This window comes from Carcharodon carcharias, chromosome 21 (genome assembly GCF_017639515.1).
Source record: "Carcharodon carcharias isolate sCarCar2 chromosome 21, sCarCar2.pri, whole genome shotgun sequence".
NCBI lineage: Eukaryota > Metazoa > Chordata > Chondrichthyes > Lamniformes > Lamnidae > Carcharodon > Carcharodon carcharias.
Genome location: NC_054487.1, coordinates 52,171,674 through 52,186,558, shown reverse-complemented (window position 1 = coordinate 52,186,558; position 14,885 = coordinate 52,171,674). Strand labels below are relative to the sequence as shown.

Sequence of the window (14,885 nt, the reverse complement as noted above, 5' to 3'; positions counted from 1 at the left end):
AGGGCCTCATTTAAATATGGAGCAATTAAAGCTACTTGCCATTTTTATTGGTAAGCATGTTTTGCAAATTTGGATTTGTTGTTAACTCATACGTTGCCTGTTCATTGCTTGGTCATGGTCTGTTATATAAACTTACTTAGAAATCCAAGACAGTGCCAACAGATTGCCTGATTGTATGAAGTAACTTCTGATTTCTCCAATTTGTGTTTGATCTTCTCACTGGAGATAATTAATAGACCTTTGAAATTGTTTGGGGGGGGTCACATGAAAGATGGAATATCCTAGATTGTTAACAACAGGGTAAAACAAAATTTAAATTACTTGAAAGACATGATCATTGTGATTTCTGCTGTTACGATTAGCCCTTGACAGCTAAATCTGGTGATCAGCTAAATCTGAAAGATACATTTACAATCAGCATGAAATTTTGAGATGAATTAGTTGTTAAAATTATTAAATATATGGTTTATATTGCCTAAGTTTGCCTATAAAATTGAATCACTAATGTTATTGGATGTAGTGATGTGGGCAAAAAGGTAAAAGACGTGGAAAGCAAATTCGGCAAGCCTCTTCTAAGGTTCAGTATTATTACCAAACGTCTGGATTATGTTGATTCAGTCTAATTCCATTCCAATTGCATAAACTCCCATAATTATTTCTGATGTTTTAGGATCACATTTTTCAATTCTGCCAATTTTTGATGAAAACTGCAAATATGCGGCCTTGGTTTCAAGCATTGGTAAACGGTAAAAACACAAGGCTGATAGTGAATTCAGAAATATCCTGTTTTGCCCACATAAATGCTCTCCTATTATGATTGCTAAATGTTTCTGGCTTGTTATAGTAAAACTTGCTCCCTTGTTGGTCAATCATCTCAGTTCCAGGGCATCACTGCAGGAGTCCCTAGGCCCAACCATCTTCAACTGTTTCATCAATGACCTTCCTTCCATCATAAGCTCAGAATTGGGTGTTCGCTGATGATTGCACAACGTTCAGCACCACTCACGACTCCTCAGATACTGAGGCAGTCTATGTCAAAATGCAGCAAGGCTGGGAAGATATCCAGGCTTGGGCTGACAAGTGGCAAATAACATTTGCGCCACAGAAGTGCCAGGCAATGACTATCTCCAACAAAAGAGAATCTAACCATCTTCCTTTAGCATTCAATGGCATTACCATTGCTGAATCCCCACTATCAACATCCTGGAAGTTACCATTGACCAGAAACTGAATAAGACTAAACATATAAACACTGTGGCTGGAAAGGCAGGTTAGAGGCTCAGAATCCTGTGGCGAGTAAATAACTTCTTGAAGCCCCAAAGTCTGTCCACCATCTGTAAGGCCGAGTCAGGAGTGTGATGAAATACTCTCCACTTGCCTGGATGAGTGCAGCTCCAACCTTTCTCAAGAAGCTTGACACCATCCAGGACAAAGCTGCCCGCTTGTTTGGCACCCCATCCACAAACATTCACTCCCTCCACCACTGGCGCACAGTGGCAGCAGTGTGTACCATCTACAAGATGTAATGCAGGAACTCACCAAGGCTCCTTAGACAGCACCTTCCAAACTCACGACCACTACCATCTAGAAGGACAATGGCAGCAGACACAAGGAAACGTCACCACCTGGAGATTCCCCTCCAAGCCACTCAGCATCCTGACTTGGAAATATATCACTCTTCCTTCACTGGTGCTAGGTCAAAATCCTGGAACTCCCTCCCTAACAGCATTGTGGGTGTACCTACGCCACATAGACTGCAGCGGTTTAAGAAGGTAGCTCATCACCACTTTCTCAAGAGCAATTAGGAATGGGCAATAAGTGCTGGCTTAGCCAGCAACACCCACATCCCATGAACGAATAAAGAAACAAGATGTGTGCTGCTTCTTCAAACTTTCTTGAACGTAGTCAATAATTCTATTCTCTTTTTTACTAGTGCTGCTATTTTACTTCCAATCTGTATGCATGTTAAAATCTCATTGGTATATTTTGTTCCTTCCTATTCTGCATGTAGTGATTCTATTTATTGATTATGTTCATTTAAACCCTCCTTGCTATTGCAGCAATGGTGTATTAATCCTACTGCAATCCAATTTTCCTATTATTTCTTGAAATTCTAAAGTCTTCTTCATTTTCCTATTGCCCTCATCTGGAAAGGAATTGACATTGATATCTGTTCATGTTCTTCCTGTCCAACATTCTAGCAGTCTAAAATACTCCTTACTGCATATTGCAATCAGCTGTTTTTAAGGATGGACTTGAGGTTTTGTCAATCTCACTAAAAGCACAGACACAAGAGTTCAGCTTTGTGGTTCCATTCCAAACTGCTTCCAATGGTCATGCCTGGTGTGAAATCAGATCTCCAACTTGCTACTATATCACTAGATTTGTGTTTTTAGATGCTGGCCCAGGGTTTCTGCTTCAGGTGCAATCAGTGTTCTGGAGGCAATTTGCTCCCAATTTGATAAATGTTTTCTTTTCTCAAATTTCTGCACAAACTCATGACCACCCACTGCCATGACACAGTGCAACTGGATAGTGTTTTAAAATGTAATTTAAAAAAACAAATTGCTTCAGAAATTATTTATTGGTAGTTGTAAGAGGGGTAACTTGGTACAGTTTGATTAATACGGCTGATTATCACAATACAGCTGTCACGCAAATTAAGCTATTTTACTTACAGTGGCAATTCTCCACCTGTGAGTAACCTGATTTTAGATGACTGAAAATGATCTCTAAAAAAATATATAAACCATTTGCTAGTTATTTTAGGATAAAGTAGTCTGTTTCTTGGTGGGGCTGACTTGTACCACAATTTTTTTTAAACTAGCACAAAAGATTGCAGAAACTCGATTTTTACCATGTTTAATTTTCATTTAAAACTCCTCAATCCTTTTGCGCTCATTAAACACTTAGGTTGAATTATGCTGGAAAATCAGTGCAACCAAGCAGAAACTCTATTCCTCTATTTATTTGCAATGCTCTTTGCTTCGGCATGAAGACCGTTTGTATGGATGGCAACTTTCCACTCTTAGCTTTCCTCCCTATAGGTTCCTTTGTCTTTGTTGATTTACTATCTTATGGGACCTCTGTAAAACCTGACACTTACATTACATTAACTCTTTCATTCTCCCATCTCACCCATTTAAACTTGTTCATTTACCATTCCCCTTGCTAAACATTTTAAGAGAAAAGAACATTGTGCCCTACAGCCCAACCCTTTATTCAGAGATCAATTTCACCCATCTACCACCTCTCTATAATCTTTTAACCTTTCTCTTTAGATGTGCATCTAAATATCTCTTGAACTCATTCTTACTATCTACTTTAAAAAGTTTTGCCACAAGTTGTCTATAAGCCTATTTTCTTTTGGGTGGAAAGTTATATGTGACCTGTTTTCCTTTCAACTTCCTTGTGGTATCTGACTTTTATACTTTTTACATTGGGAACAAATTGTTTTGATAATTTTGACAATTCTATTTGTAGCTCGAAAATCATCAGTTGTATGACCATGTGGTCTCATGTTCTCGATACAAAACAAGCTCGAATTCCTTGGGATTTTCTCGTAAATGAATTATTGATACTTGGAATTAATTGTGTTATTTCTCTCTGTTACCTTTGGGCAGTGTTATATTCTCTTTGATTAATATGGAAACCTACATGTGCATTGGTAAACGGATCTACAACTTCTCCCATACAAGCCTCTAAACCATTGATATCAATGAAGAAACCTGCATGGACTGCTCTGGTAGAGGACTGCAGCATTGTCTGTACCCCAAGGAATCAATGCAGTGTAGCGTCGGTTGATACAGAAATAAATTGTTCCCCCAAAGAATATTATAATTGTAACCAACTCCCTAATAATTTTTTGACTTTGGTAATGTCAATCTGTTTAAATGAAATGTGTTTCTCTGCTTATCAGCTCTCTCTCCTTTGAGTAGCTTTAGATGGTAATTGAAGTTGCAGTTGGTATGATAGTCATCAATAAAGAGGAAGCTATAATTCTGAACCATGTTTATTTCCCAGTATGTTTGCTTTCTCATTGGACACTGTGAGTGTAAACTGTGTACTGCATTGAAATATCAAGTTAAGAGCCACAAACCATAGAGTTACATCCTGTTTTCTTGGCATCAGCCTCAGCTGTTTCATGCCTCATGGAGACTATCCCTGCCCATTTAAAAAAAAACAATAATTACCAATAAGTAACAATTATCTTTATTGGCCTGAGGAAGGGGGCCATAAAAGTTACTCTCAGCTACTCTCATGACCTTATAGCAATCATTACCCTGTTGCACGATTTTGAAACTTGTTATATATAATGAGACCAGCATATAATTCATAGGTGCTAAAACATAGCAGCAATGTTATGTAGCTGAAATGGAAGTACCTGAAACTGGAGCAATCCTCAGATGGAGTGAAATACCTGTTATGATGTACAGCCAGAATCCAAAAGTTAGAACCAGTATTTGCTTTTTAAGAGAAAAACTAAAGAGTTATTCACTTGAGGCATCAGATATTCGTCTTCAATGTCATCTCATTCAATTTTTATAGCTTCCCAAAAAGTATTAACAGTAGGAAATGCCCATGGGCCTGAGCTGACTCAGTAATATCATTGGATACCATCTTTACAACTTGTTCATTTTTCTGGCAGTTGCCTGCAACACCAAGTTAAAGCAAGGGAACAGCGTCTCGTATGTCATTGTAATGCTATCGGTCCATACTCATTTGTCAGAAAACAAAATGGATAATTCACTTGGGAAATGCAGCAAATCGTTTTTTTCCAGCACATTGCCAGAGGCCTACTTGACAATTAATTGAAACTTTTTTTCAATATCCTTGCGTAAAGTCATGTTCCTAAATAATTGCTAGTTACCTTATGTTGAATTTCATCTGTCTGTTGTGAAGCGCATATAGTCAACAGTTTTTGCAATGTTGCTGTCTGTGGTTCAGTGGATCTTTCTGTAGGCTTCTATCTGAACATGTTTATGAAGAGCTTTCCTTTCACCAGGACATCCAGCATCCACCAACAAATTATGCCCAGTCATGGGAGCCAATCATGACTCCTTACTGACAAATTCTCAATTAATGGACTATCAGGACTTTATATCTCCCACCAGCAAAGTGTACGCCAAAATAGCAACAATTGCAGTTGCAGGTTGTATTCTTTAATGTTCAAAGTCTTCCATTGCTCTATAGTACGTTGAAATATTTTTTTTCTACAATGAGATCAAACTTCTACTTATGAATTCTCTTTATGATGACTTAAAAAGTAGAATTCTGTAATCCTGTTTAAGGGCTTAATCTATTGCTGCATTTAACAAGTTGGATTTTAATGTATCATTTTGGAATCAAACAGACACAGTGAAGAAACCATGTAGAAAAACTAGAATGAAGTACAAAGGCTGTAGGAAAATAAGTCTCCAAAATTCCAGTTTTGACTCCTTTTAACAGAAATATACTAACTAACTTTCATCTACAAACTCTAATGCACTGCATCCTCCAAATATTGTTTTGCTGGGTGGCAGGTTAACTTATTGTGTCAACATACTACTTCAGCATGTTAACTAATAACTGAAATTAATCATTATAAGACAATAGAGATTTTCTCTCAAGTAACTAGAGTAATACTTGTGCAGCAAAAACAATTCACCAAAAAACAAGGCACCAGAACACCAGCAATTATTTGAAACTTTTGTCCCTTTCTTTGCAGCTCAGTATTTAATATTGGCTTTTTTTTGTAAGGGGAACCAAACAATTGAAAGCTAAAGCTAGCTACTTTGGGCTGCTTCTTGACGTTGAGCATTGCAAAGCAATCCTCTTTCAGACTCCTTTCAATGTTGTTTTACAACTGGTCACCATAAAATACTTGAGAATTAACATCTTGGATTGAGGCAGCCCTTTCATTTTTTTCCATTGCCCGTCCATTCCTTTTTACATTATTGTACATGTTAGAGAGGTGTGAAATCATAAACATGTGCCCATACCTGTTGCAGCACGTTGGCATAATGACTTAACCTGACAGCTAAAAATCATCTCTTAGAGGTTGAAGCACATTTGGGTTTTCTAGGCACAGGTTAGTATATTTCTGTTAAAGGAATTGAAACTAGAGTATTAGAGGCCTATTTTCCTGTATTGTTTTGTGATCATGTTTGATGTTCCCCACCTGAGCTTTAGGTCTATGGGATTGGGGAAATAAATGTACGGGCAGGAGCCCAACAAAGTCTTAATATCTCCTGGAGTCATATCTTTGGAGAGGATGAGGATATAGTTTTCTAGCATCCATTTCCTACATTTTTTTTGAAGGGTACAGGGAAGACAGAGATGGCAGCTCAAATCTTAGGTTGCAGCCGTTCATGTCTAGTCAAAGACATGCTGCAGAATTTTATACCAGCGGGATTTTATAGTTCTGCCAAAGTCAATGAAGCTTTCAATGGCTCACTGCATTTTACAGCCCTGCCCCCAGCTTGATGGGGCTGTAAAATTCTGCCCATGATGCCCATGAGAACAGCATAATTTTTGGGCTTTTCTTCAGGAATTTAAGTTAGATTCCACCCCATCCCAAACCTGGCAGGAGATTTTAGGCAATGTTGTCTAGTACCACATGAGTGAGTGTAGTTTAATAAAGCTAATGTCAGGACCCATAAATGGAAAGTAAACCATTCTGGGTTAATCACTATTCCAGCATGATCCTAATGTGACTTCCTGAATATGTTGAGTTCAGTGGCCACCGCCAAACAGTTTGGCATGCTTTGGCCAAAATTCTGGTAACAAAATCTGCTCTATTGTATGATGCGTGGTGTGGAATTTTCAAGCGTTCCTTTTGCATTCTGTTATAATTGGAATGTGTTCACAAGGGAACATACGGGGCTGCCTTATCCTTTATCCAGATCCTGTTTAAAGTAATTTATGACATAAAATGTAGAATTTTTCACTCTTATCAAATAAGAGTGAATTTACAAGCAAATCTGTTCCTTCAGTCAACAAACTGATCAGTTCCTTTTGACTGAAGGTCATCAACCTGAAATTTTAATTTTTTGTCTCTCCACAGGTGCTTCCTGAGTACTCAATAATTCCAGTATTTGTTTTTGTCCAGATTTCCAGCTTTCACAGTATTTTTTTGTTATTCCTTAAGTGCTTGTGAGTTATTATGTTACTCTAGTTGCTAGGGTGAATCCAGCATTCAGTAACTTATGATTGAATGCCCTTCTGCTTTTTTGTATTGTCTCTTTCCCTCCTTCCACCCATCACTCCCTTTCTGTCATTGAAACTATTTTTCCTGCAATATTTAGTTGGTATTATGTACTATTTCTTGGGTCTAGTGATTGGGATCAACATCTGCCATAAAGCTTGTTATGTCATCTTTTTTATAAAGGAATTTTCCATTCAGAAAAGTGAATAGAAATTCCATGTATTTGATAACTGACCATTGCATGGTAAAAGTAGTAAAATGTGAAAATTTGCAAGGAGGGGCAGATATTTATTGGCCATTGTCAGGAGTGGTGTTAAATGCACCTTTGCATCAGAGAAGTAACTTAGGCATCCCTCATTTTTCCTGTGGTTTAAGTTAAAAGAAGCTGTTAAATTGATGAACTGCCTGAGGAAAAATGGTCAGAGATTAATGAATAAACTGACTGCATTAAAGATGCTGACGTCATAATGATTGAATGCATTTAAATTTACTGCACTTCAATATTCATCATAGTCAGCAAAATACACACTTCGTACTCTTTCTCAGTAATTTGATTTAAGCATAATATTGTTTCAGCAATGATAAAAATGTATGGTGTGCATTAATGCAACATGAATAAGTGTTTTCTATTTGCACCTAGTCAATGATGTGTATAAACAATTAGTTACTTGTGGATTTATGCATTTTTTTCAAGCTGAAACCTTCTAAACATCCTATAGATGGATTGTACTGAAGTGTCTATAATTTGTAAAGGAATGGCATTATCATTGTGTTCCAAAAGAGAGAAAATGTGTTGCAATGTTTAAATATCATTCTCTCTATACTTTATTTCTAACTTTGAATTTAATGTGTAATAAAATAAATTAATTTGTTACCAATTCATTCTTTAATCAGATTTTGACTACAGAACCGAATACAAATTTTCTTTGTCTATCATACGGAGTGAAAGTTAGTCACCAGAATTAACACAGCCAAGGTGTGACCTTTACAACAGCATATGTAGTTTAATAGGATCGGTAATGATTTCCTGTTCACATGCAATTGATTTTCTTTTGCATAATTATTTGTTGCTTGAATGCCATTTGCTAGTTTTGTCTCTTTAGACACATACACTACACAAGCTTCTTACATACATAGATCCTGGTATACTTAATTTGCAAAAATGAAATAAATTAGAGAAAAGCGCTTCTTATTTAGAGCCACTTTTTTTTTGGACCGCATTTTGCGTTCAGCAAGTGACGGCATTTGCTGCTGATTGACTTTGATAAAAGATGACAAAAGCAAAGATCTAACGAGCTATTTGATGTAGATTTCACTTTTCCCCTTGTTAGTTTCATTCTGGCACCAGCTATAGGGGATCTTTGTGGTTCAGCAGTGATGTCATCAAGCAAGATAAATAGATAATCATATTGAAGACCTCCTACAGATAACAAACCAGGAATTAACAAAAAGGTCTTATTGTTTACTTTTTATAATTGTACAGAAAGCAACATAAAGATTGGGACATGCACATGAGGTTAAGGTAGAAGCTGAAATTTATATATAAACTTTAAAAGTAAATTCATTTTTGTTATTTTAAAAATCAGTGAAACTTTTTTTTATCAAAGAATGGAGAAATTCGATATTCTACAAATATAAACTTAGTTTTTCAGGGCCAGAGGGGTTTTTCAGCAATTATTATAACTTAGTAAGCGCATAATGAGGCTACACCTCATTCAACTAGGCTTAACTTTTTCAAGGATCTTTACAGTGAGAATAGTAAATAAAAAATGGAAGTTCATGTCAATTCAGCGATTTCTAATTAACTTCCATTTGCGAGGATTTCAACAGTGCACCTTCTAGAGGAATCAGTAATGACTGGCAGTGATTTCTGCAGTTAACCTGGACACCAAAAGTTGTTTAGTTTCACAATAATGATGGCGAACACTGAAGTTACCCCATTAACTGTGAAATCTGAGCCATTGTCTCTTTGTTTTAGAGCTCCCTTCACTGAGTGTCTGTTTTTATTATGAGTGTATAACCCATGAATGCAATTAAAATTACAGAAGTAGCTCCTGACCTTATTTAGCCTTCTAAATAAGGAGGCTATTTAACGGAAAGGAAAGATGAAGTAGAATTCAGCAGAATTACTGGGTTACATTTCAATGAAATGTCATTGAATCTCATTCAAGAAATGTTTTTACATGCCCTTTATATTGAATAAATGATTCTTGTAAAAATGGTCCAGTAATATCTGGACAACCTGCTACAAGTCTGCAACTGTAGCTACTTGAAAGTTGCAAATTCATTTATTCCTACAGATCTTTCTTGATGGGTGAGAAAGAGTCTGTACAGGCTAGAAGTAGAAATCTGCATTGCTAGTTTACAGGGATAGCCTGATTGCTCAGCTTATTTGTGGTTAGAAAAAATGATTAGCATTGGTAGTACCAGCAGCCCCTATAGATCACAGCACTGTTGTTCAAGTCCAGGCTGCTATTAGCAGCAGAAATGTAATTTAGAGGGAATGTATGACATACCGTCATATTTGAGGAGATAGTATGAAGGCATGATGACATTGTAATTTAAAGTGAAGGTAAAGAAACCCTGCAGGACATTTTAAATTTACGAGTGCTGTGCCACCATTCATTATTTTGATAACATGCTCACCTGATTTAAAACCGGTTTCGTGAAAAATAGTAAGAAAGCTATGTCTAATGACTATCAGTTTTGCATGCCGTATTATGGATTTTACATCTGGTTATGTGCTGCCCTGGAGGACTCTTCAATGCACCTCGTTATACAGAACTGAGAATCTCTGGGTGTGAGTTGGTACCTACACTGGGTCATAATTTTAGCTTTGATATATTGCTTTCCAGGCAGAGGGTTCATGCTGGGACTGTAATTTGGAGCTTGATTACATTTTTAAGTATTTTTAGTTAAAGTTTTGCACAACACTTTTCATTAGAAAAATACAAACTGAACCTTTATTAGTATATTCTAAGAACATGACCATTTTTTTTATCTTGATGAAATAAGTTTATTTTTGTCACCTTAGCTGTACTGAACTACTCACATAGATCTCATTATGTTGTAATGACTGCATTAACAAACACATTTTCATAGTTATGACTTGAATTTTTGATCACATGAAGAAAGATCAGTCTAATAATTTATGTTTACTCTTGTGCATGAAGTATTTAAAATTAATTGTGCTCTAATTTAATATACTTTATGTTTTTATTTCTGTACTACCATTTGATTTGAGCATTTGTAGTGGAATATCTAAACTGGATATATTCCATTAAGACTTATCGTGTTTTAATTAACTGCATTATATAGTGAAGCTCCTGTAAAATTGCTTGAAAGAAGCTTTTTAGAACAATTTAATTTATTCCTTTAAGTTATTTTTGAAAATATTTTCTCCAAATTTACTGATGCTATCAGTTTGCTTGTATAGCATTAGCCACTCTGCCATATTTCTTTTCACTAAAGTGGAAATCTTAAAAGTACTGTGATGTTTTTGGGATTTTCAGATCTTCATTTCCGCTCATGGAAAAGGCTTGGATATGATTGAAATGTTCAACGATAAACTCATCAGAGTTAGGGCTCCTCCAGCATGGAGCTGGTAGGACAGAGGGGTTGATCTAATAAAGTTAGGCTTTAGTACTGTTACCGTGCTAATTGGGAGCAATTAAAACTTGTTACCTCAGCTCAGGTGCTTCAAGGAAACAATCATACCATAGGAAGTTTGAAATTTGTGTTGAGTTTTGAACAAAGTTAGTTTCTCAGGGAGGGGCACAGCAGCAGATTTGATTATTAGTTCTAATAGTGCAAAAAGCTGTTATAACCAAGTATTGCAGACTGACACATTCCAGGGTTCAGGACTGCTTTCTGAGGGATGCACTAAAGCTTGAAACTGTGCCACAAAAGCTCCATGGGGAAAGACCACTGTTGAAAACTCCAACCAAAGTATACCGAGGGGCTGGAAACCATGTAAAATCCTTCGGGTTATGTACACCAGAGAATGTTTGCCGTGAAGTGTAAATGTACCTTGTAAATATAACCTGTAATAGCAAGTGTAGTGAGGCACCTCGTGTACTGCATTGAAAGAAACTGATCTGTATTGCACTTTGTCACCTCAAATTTGAACTATTATGTAATGCGCCTTTACAGATGTTATTAATAATATATATATTTGGAAGAAAAATAACTCTATTAGACAACCTCTGGATAGGAAAAAGTGTCAGAATTCAAGCAAAAATACTTATGTGCTAGAAAAGAGGAAGAAATAAAGCCCTGTGTTTTGAGAGATCAGTTGGTGAAGTTGCTGGGAGGGAGGCCATGAGGTGGAGGTAGGTTATCTTAAATCGTGGCTAGAATCTTTGGGTCGGCGTGCAGGGGCGGGACCCACTTGCCGATGATAAAATGAGTCGCAGTGATGTCGGGCGTGCATCCTGATGTCACCGCGCGTCATTCAGATCTTCAGTTCGGTGCGCGAACACCGGAGTCGGCTGCGCGGCCGCCGAGCTGTCAAAGGCCTATTAAGGCCATTTAAATATCAATTTAAATAATTAACATAGCTGCCCGTCCAACCTTAAGGTTGGCGGGCAGGCGAAGAGCCCAGATGGCCCCCCTGACAGGGAGAAAATTCTCCCCCCATAAGTTGCATTTGGTCTGATTTAATGCTGAAAAGGACTAAACAAAAACTGTATTTAGCCCAATAACTGGAACTGGCCTGCATGGTTTATAACTTTTTCTTGTTTATAAAGAGGAAATAAAGTTGGAGTAAATGAACTTTTGTTACAACTGTTGTTCCATGTTTACTTACTTAAAGCACTATAATGATTTGTATCTGGCCTCAACTCATTAAATGTTTCTGAGACAACATCAAAAAAGATTGAGAAAATGCATATGAGAATGTGCGTGAAAGACACAGGTCTGGATTTTCATTACTGGTGGGTAGCCGCTGACTTGGCAGACCGCCTCAGTTTAAAGAGCCCTGTTAGACCCAATTTTCACTTCAGGGAGGAGGGGCAGGATCGAGTCAGGCTCGCCGACACAGGAAGCGGATCCTAAGCGGACATCGGGATGGGTGGGTGCGAAGGTGGACTGGTTGGAAGGCCCGACTTAGTTCTCTGGGACTTCAACCAAATTGATTTAGAGGTGCTCTCACCCTCACCACTCACAAGCCCTCACAGCCCCCATCCATTTCCCATGCCCCCTCATACCACCATAGACACACCCAGAATCCACCATGGATACACCTCAGGAGCCATGTAGAGAAGAAAAGAAATAAACTTCAACAATCTGATGCAGCTCTCACTCATGTACACTTGATAGTGAAAAAAACCTCCCATTCATGAAACCCATTCAAAGCTTTTAAATCTCCTCAAGTGGTTTATCTCTTATAAAAACAAACCTCTGCTCAGATTACACATCAAAGACGGCTAATCCTTTAATAGCCTCTTTAAAATATCAAAGTATGAACTCAGATCCCCAACTGAGATAATTGTAGCTTTTGGGACTCAGTCAAACATTCATAACGATAACATAATATCTGTTGGGGAAATTCCAAGAAAGACCTCTATTGAAAGTGCATGACCAGCTGGTATTTTTTTTAACCGACACCAGATAGCCTATCAATCAAAGTAGTCCAGCAAGGGTTTTTTCCAACTCTTCTTGACAGCTTCAGCCTGTTTTTTTCCCATGTTCAAAGTGGGCGGGTGGAGATGAGCGGGAGGCAGTTGTAAAAAACTTCAGATCATAAGACCTTATCTGCTCTTCAAGTGTGTTTACATCTACTCCATCAATTTATGACTCCTACACTGTAGGTTAAGATCCTTGAAGCAGTGGAAAAGGGTCTGCTTGAATTTAGCACTAAGTTCAAATGACCCTGCTGAGTCCATGTTTTCCTTCTGCGCATTATATGCTCGATTCCTTCCTTCTGCTGGCCAAAATTGGACCTGTCAGAAAAGGCAATGGGACTTCCAAATCTGGGCTCTGCCCACCATTTTAAAACTCCATGGAGTCTTACTGACTCCACAAAAATTTGGCGCACAATATCAATTTGGATCACAAGTGGGAGTGGGGTGGTGGTGATCATTATTAAAGCCAAAGGTCAAACTATCCTATAATTAGCTATTGAGTGGTAGGGACAAAATATTGAATAGAAAACACTCAGAGACCACTTATGGAACTGTACATGAGTGAATGTCCAATACAACTCAAATTTATAATGGCAACCAAAGCTAAGTTGAATAGAGAATTTGTCATTTCAATGTGAAGTTCATAGTTTGTTTTACACTATGTTTGAATCTTTTCAGTACTGGGTGTCTTGGATAGCAGATGATAATGGCCACTGCAATCTAAGGATGGAATATTACAGGGGGCCAATGGCACGTACTCCCTGGAAACCATGTTGACGTAGAGTCAATGTGCTCCACGCCAACCTGCCCACGACCATAAAACGCTGCGAGGCAGACTAACGAGGGCTAAGTGGGACTCGCCCTCTGTCCTGCCCTCTGGAGCTGCCAGCAAATCCAATTCGCTGGTAGCTCCATCAGTCCTGGGAACACCAGGAAGGCATTAGTGGCCACTCCTGGGATTGCAAAATGAAAAGAAGATCAAGGCCCCCATGCTTAACTGGAGCAGGTAAGTCCGTGGCCTTGGGCCGTGACTGTTTGGGTAGGCTAGGGAGAGGAGGTGGGTTTCAGGGAAGGAGTGGGTAGAAGGAAGGGAGAGTTCAACTTAACAGAGGCCGCCCTGCAATTGGCAAAGGGCTGCCCTAGAAGATCGCCATCCCCTCCTTCCTTTCTGCTCTTAATGTGCTTCCCATGCCAGATGTTTTATTATTAGAGTAAACTAGTTTGATAACAAGCCAAATTGACCCTTATCCATTTAAATATGGCGGGCGGGCTGCTAATTTCAGCTCCCGCCCGCACCCCACCCCACATATTATGGGGGAGAGCTTGGGGGCCGGGTGACGGGTGGGAAGGTGGTGGGGTGGGCACCCACCTCATTTTATGTGCCTTCTTCCCCCGGGAAACACGCCCGCCGGGGGTAAAATTCAGCCCTAGTTAACTCTTATAACCATTTTGACAAAGTGTTATCGATCTGAAATATCAACACTCTTCTCCCTTCGCAGATGCTGCCAGACCAGCTGAGAAATTACCTTTTTTTCATTCCAGATTATCTGGTATTTGATGGCATTTACACTGAACGTTGCATACTTTGGAAATTACGATAATAAAATAAAGTAAATCCATTGCTTAGGTTGGACAAAGTGTTCTTCTTTGGCTTGGTGTTAACTTTTGTCTGATGATGCTTCAATGAAGAGCCTTGAAATGATTTTCTATTAAAGGTAAGGTTGTCATTGTTGTAGTAGGTGCCCTGGTAATTCAAATATAAGTGGGTGTAAGGCTAATGAACATGGTATCGTGTGACAGGAACTTTTGTATTAGCAGAAGATTTTGGTAAAGAGTATTCATGGTATAAAAGTATGCATTTTTTTAATTCATCCACGAGATGTGGACTTTGCTGGCAAATCCAGCATTTATTGGCCATACTTAATTCCATTTGAAAAGCTGGTGGTGAGCTACCTTGAACACTGTAGTCTGTATGGTGAAGGTACTCCAATAGTGCTGTTAGGCAGGGAGTTCCAGGATTTTGGACCAGAGACAATGAAGGGGTAATGATATAGTTCCAAGTCAAGGTGGTGTGT

The 14,885-nt window shown here is 38.3% G+C and overlaps 1 protein-coding gene across 15 annotated transcripts in view; it reads left to right on the top strand.

The window, feature by feature from the left end:
* immp2l (inner mitochondrial membrane peptidase subunit 2) overlaps positions 1 to 14,885 on the top strand; it is a 660,141-nt gene that overhangs the window by 63,957 nt on the left and 581,299 nt on the right. Inside the window, exon 4 of one of the 15 annotated variants that reach the window (XM_041215717.1) lies at positions 3,624 to 4,012. The exons of the other annotated variants lie outside the window; for them this stretch is intronic. Within the exon in view, the coding sequence (XP_041071651.1) occupies positions 3,624 to 3,705 (82 nt within the window). The 3' untranslated portion in view covers positions 3,706 to 4,012. Of the gene's footprint in view, positions 1 to 3,623; positions 4,013 to 14,885 lie in introns of those variants that run through there. 15 annotated transcript variants of the gene reach the window in all.